Source organism: Mauremys reevesii, linkage group 2 (genome assembly GCF_016161935.1).
Source record: "Mauremys reevesii isolate NIE-2019 linkage group 2, ASM1616193v1, whole genome shotgun sequence".
Lineage (NCBI taxonomy): Eukaryota > Metazoa > Chordata > Testudines > Geoemydidae > Mauremys > Mauremys reevesii.
Window position 1 is genome coordinate 204,403,024 of NC_052624.1, and position 17,421 is coordinate 204,420,444.

Genomic DNA, 17,421 nt, shown 5'->3' on the forward strand with positions numbered 1-17,421 from the left:
AGTGAGACTGATGGGCCGTCCCCGGGCGTCCCATCAAAAGGCCTGTTTGGGACCTTGAGGGGCCTTGGAAGGGCCCTGGGCCTGGTTACACCTGCTCCCCGACGGCTTGCGGTGATGTAATGCTGTACGGCGACTGTTAAAAGGCCTTGACCTGGCCTGGGTAAAGGGCCGGTAGGGCTGCTGACGGAATGACCTTCTCTGGGTAGCTGGCGTGTGCATGCCCAGAGTACGAATGGCAATCCGGCCATCCTTCAGGGTCTGGATTCTAGAGTCAGTCTTGTCTGAGAAGAGACCCTGGGTGTCAAAAGGGAGGTCCTGGAGGGTGTACTGCACCTCAGGCGGCAAGGTGGAGGACTGCAGCCACGAAATGCGCCTCATAGTCACCCCGGAGGCCACGGTTCTGGCTCCCGAGTCAGCGGAGTCCAGGGCGGCCTGAATTAAGGACCGGGAGGCTCTCCTGCCCTCTTCCAAGAGCGCCGAGAACTCTTGGCGTGAGGCTGGCGGGGTCAGCTCCGAAAACTTCCCCAGGGACACCAAGATGTCAAAGGTGTACCGGGAAAGCAGCGCCATCTGGTTCGCGATTCGGAGCTGAAGACCACCAGCTGAATAGACCTTGCGCCCCAACAGGTCCATGCGCCGTGCCTCCTTAGATTTCGGCGCTGCCGCAGGCTGTCCATGCCGCTCCCGGTCGTTTACCGACTGGACCACCAGAGAGTCCGGAGTTGGGTGCATGTACAAATACTCGTACCCCTTGGGCGGGACCGAGTACTTCCTCTCCACCCCACGTGCCGTGGGGGGGACCGACGACGGCGACTGCCAGATGGTAGTGCTATTACGCTGTATCGTCCGGATAAAGGGCAGGGCCACCCGCATCGGGGCCTCCGCTCCAATGACATTAGTCACTGGGTCCTCGTCCTCCGGGACCTCCTCGACGGGCAGGTTAATGGCCTTCGCCACCCGGCGGAGAAGGTCCTGGTGTGCCTGTAAATCAATAGGCGGGGGGTCGGTCGTGGATGCTCCTGCCACTGCCTCGTCCGGAGAAGATGACGAGGACCGACCTGGGAGTACCTCGTCAGGAGCCTGCTCCTCCAACGGGTGCTCAGCCGCCACGGAGCCTGGATCTTGAGTCGGATCCTGTGGCAATGTGGTCTCTCCTGTCGGTGATGGGGGCGGCCTGCTGACTGTGGCCTCTGGCTCCCGACGCTGCGCTCCCACCTGCCTCAGGGGAAAGGGAAGCGCTCGAGGGTCATGGTAGTCCCAGGGAACCCAAAATCCCCACTGATGGGGTCCATGTTCCCGGCCTTGGGACTCGGCTCCAAAGTCAGCACCACTGCCCTCGGGAGAAGCGATCGAGGGCCGACGAGAGGGCCAGGGTGGAGCTGAGGCGACACCCGAGTGTGCCTCCGATGCCGGTGGCAGGACTCTGAGCGGTGCCGAGGCTCGGTGCCGGTCATTGCGGTACCGGATCGAAGAGCGGGACCGGCGTGCGCTGCGGTGCCGGGAGCTCGACCGACGGTGCCGGGAGCTCGAACGGCGTCGGGCGCTCGACCGCGACGGTGACCGACGGCGTCGGGAGCGGCTCCGGGAGTCTCGGTGCCGAGAATGGGCTCTGGAGCCGGATCTCCTGCGGTGCCGGCGACCGTGATCGCGGGAACGGGAGCGGGAACGGCGCTGGGAGTGCAACCGGTACCGCAATGCTGAATGGTACCGGGACTGCGACCGGCGCCGGGACGGGGAGCAGCGCCACAACGGTGATCCGCGCCGGGATTGGGATCGGCGTGGTGGTGACCATCTCCGAGATCGGGACCGGGTCCGAGATTTGGAACGCGGTCCATCCCGTCTGTCGGGGGTTGGGGGCCGTATCATTGCCGGCTTGCCCACCGACTGGACAGCCCGCACTGGCGGTGCCGGAGGCACGGAGCCTCTGCGAGCTCGATAAGCTCTCTCGCCATCTCAAACGCCTCAGGCGTGGACGGGAGCTGCAGCTCAACCTCGGCTGGTACCGGGGAGCAGGGTGGTGCCGGACTCGACGGCCTCTGGGGTGCCGGAGTCGGCGGCACTGTGCACGGTTTGTGCACCGCCACAGCCTGAACCGTCTGTATCGGAGGTGGCTGGGCTAACGGCCTCGGAGGATGTTTTGAGGCCGTCTTCGGCGTCTTGAGCTTCCTCGTTGGGGAGAGGGAGCGGTGCCGGGATGTCGGTGCCGGGCGTCGAGAGGCCTCGGTACCGGGGCGGCTCGGTGCCGCCGGTGCGCTGCATGCCGAGGATGACTTCGGTGCCGGTGGGGTCGGCGCGGAAGGCTGGAGCGAAGCCTCCATGAGGAGCTGCTTCAATCGAGAGTCCCGCTCCTTCCTCGTTCGGGGCTTGAAGGCTGCACAGATCGGGCACTTATCAGTTCTGTGAGACTCCCCGAGGCAGCGCAGGCAGGAGTCGTGCGGGTCACCCACGGGCATATGCCGCTGGCAAGCCGCACAGGGCTTGAATCCCGGTGCCCTGGGCATAAGCCCGCACCGGTTGAGGAAGAAGAGGGGTTAATCCCTCTAATCCCTACTAATACTACAACTAACTAAACGTATTCAATTAAACCAGCAACTAAACTAAGTTAACGAACTATGCTAAAGAACGGAGAAAACGCTAGGGCTGTGGAGGTAAAGAAGCACTCCACTGTTCCAACTGGCCGTCACGGGCGGTAAGAAGGAACTGAGGAGCGGACGGGCCGGCTGGGGTATATATTCGGCGCCATAGCGGTGCCACTCCAGGGGGCGCCCAAGCGGCCCGCCGGAGTTGCTAGGGTAAAAATGTTCCAGAGAGCCGTGCACGCACGGCGCGCACACCTACATGGAATGCATAGGAGCAATCACTCGAAGAACCACCTGGCGTTTTGGGTTACACCGATGCAAACTGCCATGTGCCCTGTGATGGGGTGGACTCCCCATACTAACTCTGTAAGAGCTGAATTAGGACAGGTGGGCCCAATCAGCTTAATTAGGCTGCAAGCAGGGGAGATAAAAGCTGGAGGCAGATAATTAAGGACAGGCTCACCTCTGCAGGAACAGGCAGGGCCTGTGTAAAGCCAGGTAGCTGGCTGCAGAGAGGGGGGCACTGCTTCTTCTGGGAAAGGCTGCAGGGAAGTAGGCCACAGAGAGGAAGCTGCAGACCCGGGAGTGAGCAGGGAAGCAGAGTCAGACAAGATGAGGGAAGCCAACACCGGAGAGAGAAAGAGAGCGCAAGCTGGCAGAGCTAATCCCCAGAACGGCCAGCATGAGGCACTGTTCAAGTTGAGTGGCCCCCCGTGACGTGCCCCAATAGTTGAAGACAATGCCTTACTGAGGTTTGAAGGCTGAGCTGAATCTTTGAGATGAGATTCTTTAGGGCAGCGGTAGTCAATAGGCGGACCACAGGCCAATTTCAGACCGCCAGATGCTTTTGAATGGACAATGAAATCTTTTTATTTATTTATTATATTATTGTTATTTTTATTATTTTCTTCTCTGGAGTCTGGACCTTGACTATACCTCAACCAAGAAATTTGGACCTGGACAAAAAATAATGGACTACTCCTGCTTCAGGGTGAGAAACCTGTCTGTAGGTAGGTTAGTTACTGCATGCAGAGAAGTAACTGCATGCCTGTTACTGCATGCAGAGAAGACCCTATGAAATCTCTCTTTTGTACTAATGGTTGTTGTTGAGTTTAAAGTGAAGACACCTCTTATGAGAGGGGTGAATTGCAACATGAAAATAGGTGTTTTGAAGGCCAAGGATTGCAAACCAATCCCTGGAATAGAGGGAGGGAATCATAGTAAAAAGGGTCACCATCATGAATATATGCTGTTTAACAGTTTTTCAGACATCTGAGATCTAATACTGGTCTCCATCCTCCATTTTGAGAGGGGGGGGGGCAGAAAGTACTTGGAATAAAACCCCTTTCCCCTGTGCTGAGCTGGGACGGGTTCTATTGTTCCTAAATGTAGAAGAGACTACATCTCTTGTCTCAGCAGTTGATTGTGAAAAGGGTCACTGAAGGGACAGGGAAGAGGGACGGGAGGGAGGGATGGATGGGAAATGGATGAGCCAACCGGATACGAAGACCTCCAAAATCCATTTGTTGGATGTTACGCTTTCCACCATGCAGTTCAAAAACATTTTACTCCCAATGGCATCTAGTCTTTAAATAACCACTCATCATTAAGTTTAGAGTTTTTGGTGGTTACAAGGACTGGGATACCTTAGAAGACTGCTTTTCTGACTACTGATTAGCCAGTGTGGTGAGACAGAAATTTACTTTTGTTGCTGGTTGGGTATTTCTTATACATAACCACCAGTTTTGGGGTACGTCTGCCCTATTTCCCAGCAGTTTGTCCTGAATTTGGTATTCTCAGTTGTGACCCACTGAGGCACAGCGACAGTGGCATAGTCGAGCAGGGTGAACTGCACAGCTTGTTATTCTGAGTAAGCTTTGCACTTCATACGCTGGTGGAGATTTTAAGTGACAGTTAAGTGTAGTGGATCAAGGAGTCAAGAGATGAGATGAGTATAAGACGTTACCTGCTTGTTATTTTCTGTTTGCTTATTTCAGGCAAGGGAAGTAGGGTCAGAAAAGAAGGAAAATGAGTGTGAGAGAAACTTTTATGAAATTGGAGCTGTGCAGATTGCAGGCAGAAGAAAAAGAAAAGAAACATAAAAGATTTATGGAATTAAAATGGATGGAAATTGAGGCGCAGAGGCAAGCAGCCGCACACCAGAGAATTTTGGAACTTAAACAGATAGAGTCTGACAAAGAAACTGAGACCCACAAACGGGGCTGGGAACTTAGCTTGAAACGAAGGGTTCCTGCCATATGGAGAGCCTACATAAGGTGGGGAGTGACATCATGATTTGTCTTCACTCCCCCATAATGCAACACCTGAAAGAAGCTCTGAAAGACAAAGGGCTTGGAACAGGGGAGGCAAACCCATGCTGCACAGCAATTACAGTCTGTGCCTTAAGAATCTGCAATCCTCCTTGTATCATCAATCAGGGTGAGAAATTGCTACTTCACATTCTATCTATCTAGTACATTAGGCTTCATTTGCATTTTTGTTTATTTGCTAGGTAATCTGCTTTGATCTGTTTGCTATTACTTATAATCACTTAAAATCTATCTTTCTGTAGCTAATAAACTTGTTTTATGTTTTATTTTAACCAGTGTGTCTTTAAGTGAAGTGTCTGGGAAAATCTCAGCTTGGTGAACTCAGGCTTGTTGTGCATATCTTTCCCACATTGACAGCAAAGTGAACTATACTAAAGAGCTTGCATTGTACAGATCCTTGTGCAGTGCAAGACAGTATAATACCAGGTTTATACTCCAGCAAAGGTGAAAGGCTGGGGAGCTGGAAAATTGATTGTCGTCTTCTGTCTGTTCTTGAGTGGCTTAGGTAAAGCACTCAGGTAATTCGGTTGGGTGGGTGGTATCACTTGCTGTCATGTTGGATAACAACAGGGCCTGGAGAGGCTGGCTGAATCACCAGCAGAGCAGTGTGAAAGAGAGCAGCCCAGCTGAATGGTTAGGAGGCAAAGTGGTTCCCACGGCTCCCAGACTGCACCCAGGAGGCGGGGGTGATAACCCAGCACAACGCTCTCTTACTAGTAACACCTATGAAACAGGAAACATTTCAAAACAAATTTTTTTTTTTGTTATTTCTCTTTTTCTTGAAGAAACGCTATGACAGAGTTTAGAGGCCAAATTTTCAATTTGTAGTCATAAAAAAGTGACTGTACAGTAATACTTTAAAAGACAACCTTACACCTAACAAAGTATCACTTCTTACCTTAGACAGATGTAACAAAAAAATATACAAGTAACATTACAGTAAATAATGTTTGGGGCATTATCACTACTTTGTGAACTTACCTATCTGTCCAGAAAGAGCACTGTAAAGTTTTGGCATTGGTGCTCCAAATACCATTCCTCTGAGTTTGTCCATTGGAGGAGCTTTATTTTGAAGGCCTCCAAACTTTCCATTGCTGCGAATTCTATCTCCTTCCCTAGTCAGTAATGTTGGGCAATGTGTGATTTTTACAACCTACATAGGTATAAAAATAAATCTCATAGGTAAAAAGTATGTAGGTATAGTAAATCTGTTAAAAGGAAAAGCTTAATCATCAGTAGTGGTGGGCCAGTCGTGGTGGACCCCCCAGTTTTACAGCGACCTTTATTACATTATAATGCAGGTGGTTCTACACTGAAAAGTGATTCTGTAAAAATGGCATCATGTCTATTGAGTCTCAAAATTACAGAGCAAACTTGCTCTATTTAAATGTATAGTTACATTTCCTTTAAAGTGCCAACCCTGCATACTCTGTCACTTGCAGAAACTTTGGAAGGTGAATTATGATCTGCCTGTTCACAGCCAGCTGACCCTTGAACGGCCAGAGCACAGAGCTCACAGTCAGACTGGCATGTTCAGTATGCCCCCTCCACTGAGGATCCCCCACTCCAAGCAAGAGATTCTGAGCATTTCAGGGAGAGTCTAAGGACAGAGAGGACACCATCTGGCTAGCTCCATGGTATAGAACAACACTCATATGGTAGTATTTTTTTTTTATTAAAACAAAAACCCCAGACAATTTTGTCAACATTGATACTATAGACTGCATCCATTGTGAAGTGCATTGGGATTTCTGAATGAAAAGCATTTTGGGGCAGATCATTAGCTAATATATATTGTCATAGCTCCAGTTAAGTTGATGAAGCTATGAAAATTTACACAAGTTTAGGATCTGTCCCTGTACATTCATAAGTATACAAAATCTGTAACCCAACAGGATTTTCTTTAAGCAAATACACAAACACCTGAAGGTACAGTACATACCTCCTTTCTGTAATGATTGGCAGCATCCAAATTGTCAATAATGATGGTGTCACCTAAGAGCATCCCGAACACTGTAAACGTAATGAATTGTCAAATGGTGAAACTTCTCAGCAATAAAATACTTTAAACATGTATTAGTCTATAGTAAATTAAATGTCCAAAATGATATTGACAACTCAAAACAACAGCTTAAAAGAAGCAGTACCAGTTCTTAATAGAAGCTTGCATAACCACTAACTGAATTTTTAAAATGTATCTGCTATATTATAGCTAAGATGCTATATCTATTGTAATTTAAATATAAAACAGCTTTTTACAATGTAATTCTCTAGCAAAAAAGACAAAAAATGAACAATAATGAAACTCAAGGTGACATTTATGATGTAAGAAAACTCTGAATGTAAGTTGCAAGTTGTAGGTAGGAGGCATTTCAGCCCATAAGAATTTATTGTATTTTTATTTAATTGCAGTTTTTATTACACAAGATTTACTAAGGTTTTAGGACTGCCTCTGTGTCTAGGACACAGATGGAGGTTACTCACCTTACGCAGTAGCTGGAGTTCTTTGAGACATGTATCTCTATAAATGCACCAATATCCAACTCCTTCCCCTCTGCTTCAGAGTTTCTTCTGTGTGAGTTTGTGGTGGAAAGAACTCAGGCTGGTTTGCCTGTGTAGCCCTATACAGCCTTAATGTGGGGCATGAGGATGTACAGGGCACATGCGCGAGCCAAATGGGCAACTGCTACTGAAAATCTCTGATCAAAGACACATGTCTCAATTAGTCCAAGCTGAAGCCTTGCAAATTTTCACAATAGGAACATGTTTGAGTAACCCCACAGATGCAGAGAGAGGTCTTGTGGAATGGGCTAATACCCTAGAACAGTACTTCTCAACCTGCTGTCCAATGAGAACAGAGCTGCGGCCCATGTGACATCCTCAGGGCCATACAAGTATTATCAGATGTGTCCACATAACACATTGTGGGCTGCATCAATGGTAAATAGATTGAGAACCACTGCCCTAGAAGGAGATGGTATATTGGTAGATTCATAGCTAGATATTATGCAACCAGAAATCCACCTGGAGAGTCTCTGGGTTGAAATCGTGGACCCTTCGGACCTATCACCAATTGCTACAAACAAACAGTCTGAGAGACTTCCTGAATGACTTGGTTTTATCCAGATAAAAGCTAACACCCTCTGATGTACAAGGTAGCATCTATCCTGGACTGATATGGTTTCAGGAAAAAGACTGAAAGATGGATGAGGTGGTTTATGTGAAATTCAGATGGCACCTAATGTAAGAGCATAGGATGTAGCCATAACAAAATCTTGTCCTTGGGGGAAATAACAGTAAAGGGGGAGGGGGGGTCTGCCATTAAAGCCACACCTTCTGGCAGAGGTGATAGCCACCAAAAAGGCCATCTTCATGAATAGGTTAAAGAGAGAACAGATCACAATTGGCTCAAAGGGATTAATGACACCTGTCTCTCTGCAGGGGGCTCCTTATGTTCTAAATTCAGATCCCAAACAGGAGCAGGTTCTTTAATCTGAGGGACAAGTTTCCTCGACCCCTTGATAAATTACTTTGTTGTGGGATGAGCGAACACCAAAAAATGCTCAATTGGGAAAGGAAAGTCCATTATAGCAGTCAAGCAGACTCTGATGGAACGCCGATATACATACATGTTCTCTGTATGTATAAATATCTCCTGTCTGTGTGTTCCATTCTATGCATCTGAAGAAGTGAGCTGGAGCCCACGAAAGCTCATGCTGAAATAAATTTGTTAGTCTCTAAGGTGCCACAAGTACTCCTGTTCTTTTTGTGGATACAGACTAACTCTGAAATCTGATAATATTGTCTTTTTCAATTTCAGGTCCAGAACAGCTGAGAGGGAAGAATGAGTGGATGAAAAATGCCGCTGGTCATACCAATGGTTTAATCTCTTCAATTTTTTATCATGTGGATTTTTTCCCTACTATTCATCAACAGCACCTGTTGTACCTCTGCAGAACAGTAAGTCTTGAGGAAAAGAATTCCCAGGTTAGGGTGAAGCGTCTGACTGGCATCTTGAGAGAAGAGATAAGAAATGGACAGAAGGCTGATTGTCCGCAAACAGCCAGGTGAACCAGGTAAGTATACCAGGCTGTGTTGGCCATGTTAGAACTATTAATATTAGAGGTATTGGGGGAAATGCATAAAGAAGTCTCCTCACCTATGGGATGAGGAAGGCATCTCCTAGTGAGTGAAGGCCCCACAATCCTCTTGAACAAAGCTATCTGAACTTCTTGTTGGCAAAAAGTTCCACCTCTGGAAACCCCCAGGTCAGAAAGACATGATTGAGAGTGCCACTCAATCATAGGAGAAGCATCTGATGCAAAGGAATAAAATGTTCTAACAGAGTGAAAACTAACGTGGAAGAGGAGGGCTGGGGAGCCATAGGCAAACTCCTCTAGGGTCTAGTGGCCTGAACCTTTAAGATCCTACTACTTTGATTAAAAAGTCTGTTTTTTTTTTTTCAATGTAGTAACAACTGTGCTAATAGTGAACATTGTAATCAAGGTTGCAAAACTGTTGCCACTATAACCCCACTTGTTACTTTTTACTGAATTCACTGTTTGGGCTGAAATCTTAAATGCTTGGTGTCAACTTGAATATGAGAATTTGGGATGATGGGGGAGGGAGAGAGTTTGAGCAAAATCTTTTAAGCCATTTTTGAGTGTGTGTGTGGGGGAGATAATGAGCAGGACTTTCCATTGTTTAAAATGAAATGTGGCTGAATAACTCAGATGTTTGCACTTCCCAGCTTCAAGAGAATAGGCCTCTAATTAAAGCCTCTCTGCTCAGTCCAGGGAAAAAAAATTAAGAGCAAACACATTATTTGAAAATGTGGTGTTGTGTATGTTAGCAAATCTGTTAAACAGTGTCACTGCTTTGCCTGGGAGTTAACTGGACAGCTGAACTGCACAGACCCAATTACTTTGAATCAAGAAGTTGAGCCGAGGTGGCGAAGAGTGATGCAAAGAACTGGTATTAGCATTTCTTAGTTGCTTATAATTTTGCTAAACTTTTAACTATTTGGGTTGAAATTTCCATGCCATGTGTCTCCCTCATGCTCTGAATATTTTTGGAAAATTTCAGCCAAAAATTTCAGTTATTTCTGAGAACTAGGGTAGGGAAAAAAATGTTGTTTTGCCTGTGTTTAAAAAAAACAATTGTCAGTTTCTTCTTTGACAAACTCTAGAGCTTCCATACTTTGGAGCAGGGATTTGAACTTTGGTAGTGGGGTGTCCTTTGTCTCAAGGATGTGCCTTCTACAATCTGTGAGAATCTGTCCAATTTTGGCCAAGTTATAAGCCTTTGAAAGATAGAGTAATTTGTACATGCCACTAAATTCCCCAAAGATCCCATCTGCTGTGGGCATGCTGCAGCCTGAAGTTCAGCAGGACTTTCCCGGCAGCTGCAACTCAGACTGTTGTGGGCCCTGCATGGTCCAAGTGCAAGCACCTGAACTGAGACAGGCAGCCTCTTTTTTGGCCCTGTGCTGCTGGGCCCAGGCAGCATGGAGGAAGAAACCATCTGATTTACATGCAGAGTGAATAAGAGCCCAACCTTTAGTGGAGCATTGGATTGAGACAAGGAGACTGGGGGTGGTGGGGAGATTGGTGTGACAGAACTGGTAATTTCCTGCAATATTCCGGACAAACCTTACTGAATTAAGTTTATTGTGGACCAGGGATTGTAAGTAATTACATGGAGACCACATCCCTCCAGGAGCTAAGAACGGGGAGGATGACTAGGTAAATTCATTCAGATTGTAATACTCCAGAGAGTAACCAGCACCTGGAGAGGCTTGGATGTACTCGTTCAAACTGGACTCTCCAGAGAACCAACAGACTGTCAGGAAATCCTCTCCTTAATAGCCTGAGTTTAAATGGGCCAAGGGCCTATTTATCCAGCACATGGATGGGACATTCTGTCCGAGAGAAACGCCACTCCTTCGGGGGAAGGGTTGGAAGAACATGCTTGTTAGCAGCTGTTAGACTAAAGCAGCTAAAAAAAAAAAAAATTGAAAAAAAAAAAAAAAAAAAGAACAGACAGAGAGAAGAGAGATTTGGTTGTTGATTGATCTCAGTTGGGCATGTGTCAGATGTTGTTTAGTTTTTTTGTGTTTTTTTTTTTGTTTTAAATGTTTTTTTCTGAAAGAATAAATGTAGAATAAATGTGGCTGTGCTGTGGTAACTGGGCAATTACACTGTACACTGTTTATAGCCTCTGAGGAAAGCAAAGCAAAAGCCTAGCAAAGGAATTCAGGGTAATTCTCAGTCAGTGCAGCCTGGGAAACAAAGGGGGGGGGGGAGACGTGTCTTCACTTGTGATGGGTGTGATGGAGAAGCATGAAGTGGTGATGGTTGGTGGACCATAGAGGGGGGGGGAATAGGTACAGCTACTCTGATCTGTCACAACTGGGTGCAATTGGGCAGAGATTGGGACAAAAAACATGGGGTAGTGGGAACTGAGTTGTTTGAGGAGAGAGAGAGAGATAGACTGGGGAGGGAATGGGGGGGGCAAACATGGGTGGGGTTGGGGCACTGAGAGGAGGGGATGAGTGGGAGACTGTGGGATGGTAAAAAGGAGACTGGAGGGGGATGGGGAGGGGAAAGAAGCCAGGAGGAGACAGACAAGTCTCTGGGACAACCAGAGGAGGGGAGAGAGGAGGTCACACACTTGAGGAGAATGGGTAAAAGACTGTGCCCACTCAAGAACACTCTCCTCAAGAGCCTGGAATGGAACACAATATTCCTGAGACTCACCATTCCTCTATTAGTCTACTGTTAGCAAATTCCTGTGAAACTCACAAGCAAAGTGTCCCATTCCTCTCTCGTGCTGGTTCACGTAGAGGATAGCCTATAACTTCTATCAGTTACTCCAGGAATTCAGATGATGGAGGTATGTTTGATAGATCCAAAGCTTCCAGTCCTACTGATGACCCATGTGGGTATCTGTATGATGCCACAAGATACCACGTATGTCTTCACCGAGAAGTCTGAAGGAATGCTTAACATAGTGAATGCTAATGGAAAGGGGGTAGGTTTAGAAGATAAAATAAAATTAAAAAAAAACTTAGAAAAGTTAGATGCCTGCAAGTCACCGGTGCCTGATGAAATGCATCCTAGAATACTCAAGGAGCTAATAGAGGAGGTATCTGAGCCTCCAGCTATTATCTTTGGAAAATCTTGGGAGACAGGAGAGATTCCAGAAGACTGGGAAAGAGCAAATATAGTGCCCATCTATAAAAAAGGGAAATAAAAACAACCCAGGAAACTATAGACCAGTTAGTTTAACTTCTGTGTCAGGGAAGATAATGGAGCAAGTAATTAAGGAAATCATCTGCAAACACTTGGAAGGTGGTAAAGTGATAGGGAATAGCCAGCCTGGATTTGTAAAGAACAAATCGTGTCAAACAAATCTGATAGCTTTCTTTGATAGGATAACGAGTCTTGTGGATAAGGGAGAAGTGGTGGATGTGATATACCTAGACTTTAGTAAGGCATTTGATACGGTCTCTCATGATATTCTTATCAATAAACTAGGCAAATACAACTTAAATGGGGCTACTATAAGGTGGGTAACCATACTCAGAGTAGTTATGGATGGTTCCCAATCCTGCTGGAAAGATATAACAAGTGGTGCTCCGCAGGAGTCTGTTTTGGGACCGGCTCTGTTCAATATCTTCATCAACGACTTACATATTGGCATAGGAAGTACGCTTATTAAGTTTGCAGATGATACCAAACTGGGAGGGATTGCAGCTGCTTTGGAGGATAGGGTCATAATTCAAAATGATTTGGACAAATTGGAGAAATGGTCTGAGGTAAACAGGATGAAGTTTAACAAAGACAAATGCAAAGTGCTCCACTTAGGAAGGAACAATCAATTTCACATATACAGAATGGGAAGAGATTGTCTAGGAAGGAGTACAGCAGAAAGGGATCTAGGGGTTATAGTGGACCACAAGCTAAATATGAGTCAACAGTGTGATGCTGTTGCAAGAAAAGCAAACATGATTCTGGGATGCATTAACAGGTGTGTTGTGAGAAAGACATGAGAAGTCATTCTTCCACTCTAGTCTGCGCTGGTTAGGCCTCAGCTGGAGTATTGTGCCCAGTTCTGGTCACCACATTTCAAGAAAGATGTGGAGAAATTGGAGAGGGTCCAGAGAAAGAGCAACAAGAATGATTAAAGGTCTTGAGAACATGACCTATGAAGGAAGGCTGAAATAATTGGGTTTGTTTAGTTTGGAAAAGAGAAGACTGAGAGGGGACATGATAGCAGTTTTCAGGTATCTAAAAGGGTGTCATAAGGAGGAGGGAGAAAACTTGTTCATCTTAGCCTCTAAGGTAAGAGCAAGAAGCAATGGGCTTAAACTGCAGCAAGGGTGGTTTAGGTTGGACATTAGGAAAAAGTTCCTAACTGTCAGGGTGGTTAAACACTAGAATAAATTGCCTAGAGAGGTTGTGGAAATATGCATGCTAATGGTTGAGGGTTGAAAACCAATCCCCAAGATTCAACTATAGAATTACAGCTGCAAGAGTCATCTTCTTGAACTTTTGTGCTTTCACAAAGCTGTTTAAGAGTCTAGAAAAGGTCTTCAACATCCATTCTTTTTTGAGACCATAAAGTACTGGGAGTAAAACCCCTTCCCCCACCCCCATTCTGTGCAGGAATCCGTTATATGGCTTCTGAATGTAGAAGGAAGTCAATCTCCTGTCTCAGCAAGTGCTCATTAGATAGGTCCCTGCAAAGGGACAGGGAAGGGGCTGGGGAAGAGAAAGATGTAAAATGGATGGAGTAAGCTGATCTAATGACTACCAGCACCCAACTGCCCAATGTAATCTTACTCCTGGGGGAATTCTGCACCAAAAAAAAATAATTCTGTACATATTTTAAAATTCTGCAATATTCTATTTGTCAAAATAGCACAATTTAGTCACACCAGTTTCAATTTTGGTAATTTATTTCAAAATACCTGTCAGCAAGTATGATTAACAATACAGACCAAAAAAACCCAAAAAACAACAAAACAAAACAAAAAGATTTAGGAAATGTTTTTTTTTGACAAATAGATTCCATACTTGGCATATTAATACAGAACTTTGAGTAATAATTAATTTGAACTATAATACAGAAATGTTTTTCACACACCCCTCAGAAGCAGTGGAAAGGCTTGGCGGAATCAGGGGTAAGAGATGATCTGAATCGCTGGGCAGGAGCCTGGGAGTGAACTTGGAGGTTTGGTGTGTGTGTGTGTGGGGGAAAACAGGTTTTTATTTTGAGGGGGTGGGGGGGATTGTTAGAGAGTTGGAGAGCCTCCCCCATGCAGACCTCGGCAGACCCCTAGCCTCTCCCATTCAGTCAGGCACATCTGCCCCAGGCCCATGTGCCCCTGCAGCCACACATCTCTGTCCCCATGTGGCCCTGAAGCCCCCCTCCTATTCAGTTCCTGGATCAATGCTGTCACTCCATTAGATCCTGAGCCCCCGGAGTATAATTTGCTTCCATGCCAGCTGGAAGTGGGAGAGGCGGTTCCTAAACGGAGGAAGATGGGTAAATGCAGCAAAAAGATTCAGCAGAAAGATCATAAACGGGGGCTGATCGGGACCCTTAACCAGTCTGTCAAAATTGATGCTTTGAAGATGAGGGTGGCTGCATGGTCGAAACAGATGTAGTGTGGCTCAGTGGGTCTTTGGAAACCCAAGAATTGTGTGGGATAGAATCTGATGCTATCTGAGATCTACTAAATCTATGTTTGTTTGCAGACGTGTAGATTCCAAGTGACTGAAATGTGGCCCTGGAATCCTTCAAGGTCTGTAATTATCCGTCAATTGTCTGCAAAGAGTTTGATTCCACCAAAAAGAAGGTCCTGAACTGTGTTCTGAAACTCCCGAGGGAATCTCGAGAGCTGCAGTCAGGATGCCTGCCACATAATAGTAGCCATGGAGATGGAGTGTGCTGCCGCATCAGCCATATCTAAGGAGGCTAATAGCGGAGTCTGAGCCAATAGCTGACCTTCAGCTATGATGTTCAATAAAAGAAGTAAATTTTGAAAAATTAGTGTGATTGTACTTTGCCATGAGCACTTGGTAATTCACAATCCTAAATTGCAAGGGCACAGATTAATAGGTTTTACAGTGAAAAAGGTCCCTGTCATGGCTGTCTGCAGTGTTGATTTACAGCTTCAACTGCCAAAAACTGGGTGCAGGATCTGAAAATAAAAATGTTGAGTCTTTTGCTGGGACAAAGTACTTTTTACCAAATCTTGTGTGTGTTGGGCACCATTGCTGAGGTCTGCCAGATGGTTTAGGCATGATATAGGAGGGCTTCATTTATAGGTAGAGCCACTTGTGCACAGAAGGTGACATTTGCAGAATGTCCAAGATTTTATGTTGAGATTCTTGGACCTCCTCTAGTTGGATCTGCAATGAGCCTGCAATCTGTTTCACCTGGTCCTGCAATTCTTTGAACTCATGGCCAGGGAAGGAGGAAGAGCCATCACAGCCTCATCTGGGGAAGATGAGGTCATGGTTGTGGGTGGAAAATGTTTCCTCTTGCAACTGAGGAGGCTAAAGTAGGGGGCTGCCTGTTCCAATAGTTCCTTTGAGAGAGACCAACACTGTTGATGGTAAGTGTCCCAAGGGTCCCCAGTGGGGGAGGGGGCGATAAGGCACTGGAGGTGGCACCCATTGATGTTCATACTATGGAGGAGGAGTGGGAGTGTGCCATTCACACTAATAGTTCTTCTCCCTGTAAGTATCAGGGAGGGAGCCCTGTAGTGATAGGTAGGGGAATATTGGATATAGACATGGGAATCAGAAGAAAAATCCTCTACGATGTCCAGAGAGGAGCCCTACCTTGCTCCAAAACTGGTGGAAAATCCAGTGGCAGCAGACAGATTTGTAATTCTGGTGACCATGACAATCCTGGTACTGATAGGTGCTTGGTACCCATTAAGAGGGGAGATACTGGCTCATCAGAGACATGCAGATCTTTGGAATACCTAAAGTCCTGTGGCACCAAGTGAGATAATGAAGATAGAAGAGGAACCTACTTTTATAAGTCCTTTGTAGAAGTGTGAGTACCAATGATACTAGATGCCTCAAAGAGTGTGAAGCCTGAGGCAATTTAACCTTCTGTGGTACTGAGGTCATGTGGCTAGGCACCAAAGGTTGCAAAAGAGGGTCCATTGGTACTGCTAGTAGCAGGCCTGTTTCTCCTGCTGCTCTGATCATGCTTAGGTGGTACAAAAGACTGTTTAGGCATCAAAGTACGTTTGGAACTGTAGTTCTCAGATGAACTTAGTGTCTTGGAGACCTATCAGTACTGAAGGAGTCTGAAGTCTCAACAGTACCCAACAAAGGAAGGAGGATTCAGAAACAGCTAGTTTCAGTGGAGACAGATATTTTTGAAATAGACTGTCTATGAGGAGACCTGGAACTCCTTTTCTTAGAGGCATTTCCAGTACCTTTTGACAATTTCTCCTTCAAAGGTCTGGGTGAATGTGGTACTGATACAGACAGGGCAATAAGCTCACCTGGTGGCTGATGCACATGATGGGTCCTCTGACCTGAATCAGAGGCATGATGAAGAGACCGCTCCATCTTGAAAAGTTTGAGTCTGATCTGTTATCTTTTTTCTAGCCCTGCTCTTGAGGGCTACATAGAAGTTACACTTTTGAGGGATATGCATGTCCCCCAGAGACTAATATAACAGGAATGTCTGTCACTGAGCAGGATAGTGTTTGGACAAGTGAGACAATGCTCGAATCCTGGTGATCCCAACATACCCACGTAAAAGAGGAAAAGGGTCTCACTCCCTCCCCCCCCAGAGGTAGTAAGGGGAAAAATAAGGGAATAAAATAAAGACCCTCCAAATGAAAGAAATAAATTAAACAAAACACTAAAAAGGGCTAAACTAAATTAGAAGGCAAGCTTAACAACCAACCAAGTGGGAAGGCTAAACCACTCCATCTCTGGCCCAGGTGGTTGAGAAGGAACTGAGGACAATTGGCCCATGCAGTCCTATAAAACCTCTGTGTAGGCATGAGGATGCTTAGGGAGCATGCATGGGCTGAACAGGCATTGCTACTGAAAGTCTCCAATGGAAGAAAAATGCCACACCTGAAGTGGAGCATCCATAAGGACGCTACTGAAAGATTACTTAGCTGGAAGTATACTTCCGCCACAACATTATCTCTTGAAATCTTCAGAAGAGAAGTAAGGTTACTGCACTTGCATTTAATTTAAGCAGATCAACTGATTACACCTGCTGTGAAGACTCATATAAAGAACTCTTATTCCAGGAGTATTCTCTCTATTCCTTCCATAATGTTGTCGTTGTTTGGTTAACCCTCCAGATAGCAAGAAACATACATTACCACAGAAATCAAAGATCCATGGACTTTTTTTCCAAGTCCATTCTCCTGACAGGAAAGGACTGTGGAAGCCAGTAAATAAAGGAATTGAAAAGGATTGAATGTTAGTTGATGATGTTAGTTAGCCACCAAGAGT

General features: G+C 46.1%; 1 protein-coding gene across 2 annotated transcripts in view; it reads right to left on the bottom strand.

The window, feature by feature from the left end:
• SMCHD1 (structural maintenance of chromosomes flexible hinge domain containing 1) overlaps positions 1–17,421 on the bottom strand; it is a 181,113-nt gene that overhangs the window by 13,036 nt on the left and 150,656 nt on the right. For both annotated transcript variants that reach the window (XM_039527011.1, XM_039527012.1), the window contains exons 44-45: positions 6,852–6,922; positions 5,891–6,062 (exon numbers count right to left, since the gene is read on the bottom strand). In XM_039527011.1, the coding sequence (XP_039382945.1) occupies positions 5,891–6,062; positions 6,852–6,922 (243 nt within the window). The remainder of the gene's footprint in view (positions 1–5,890; positions 6,063–6,851; positions 6,923–17,421) is intronic.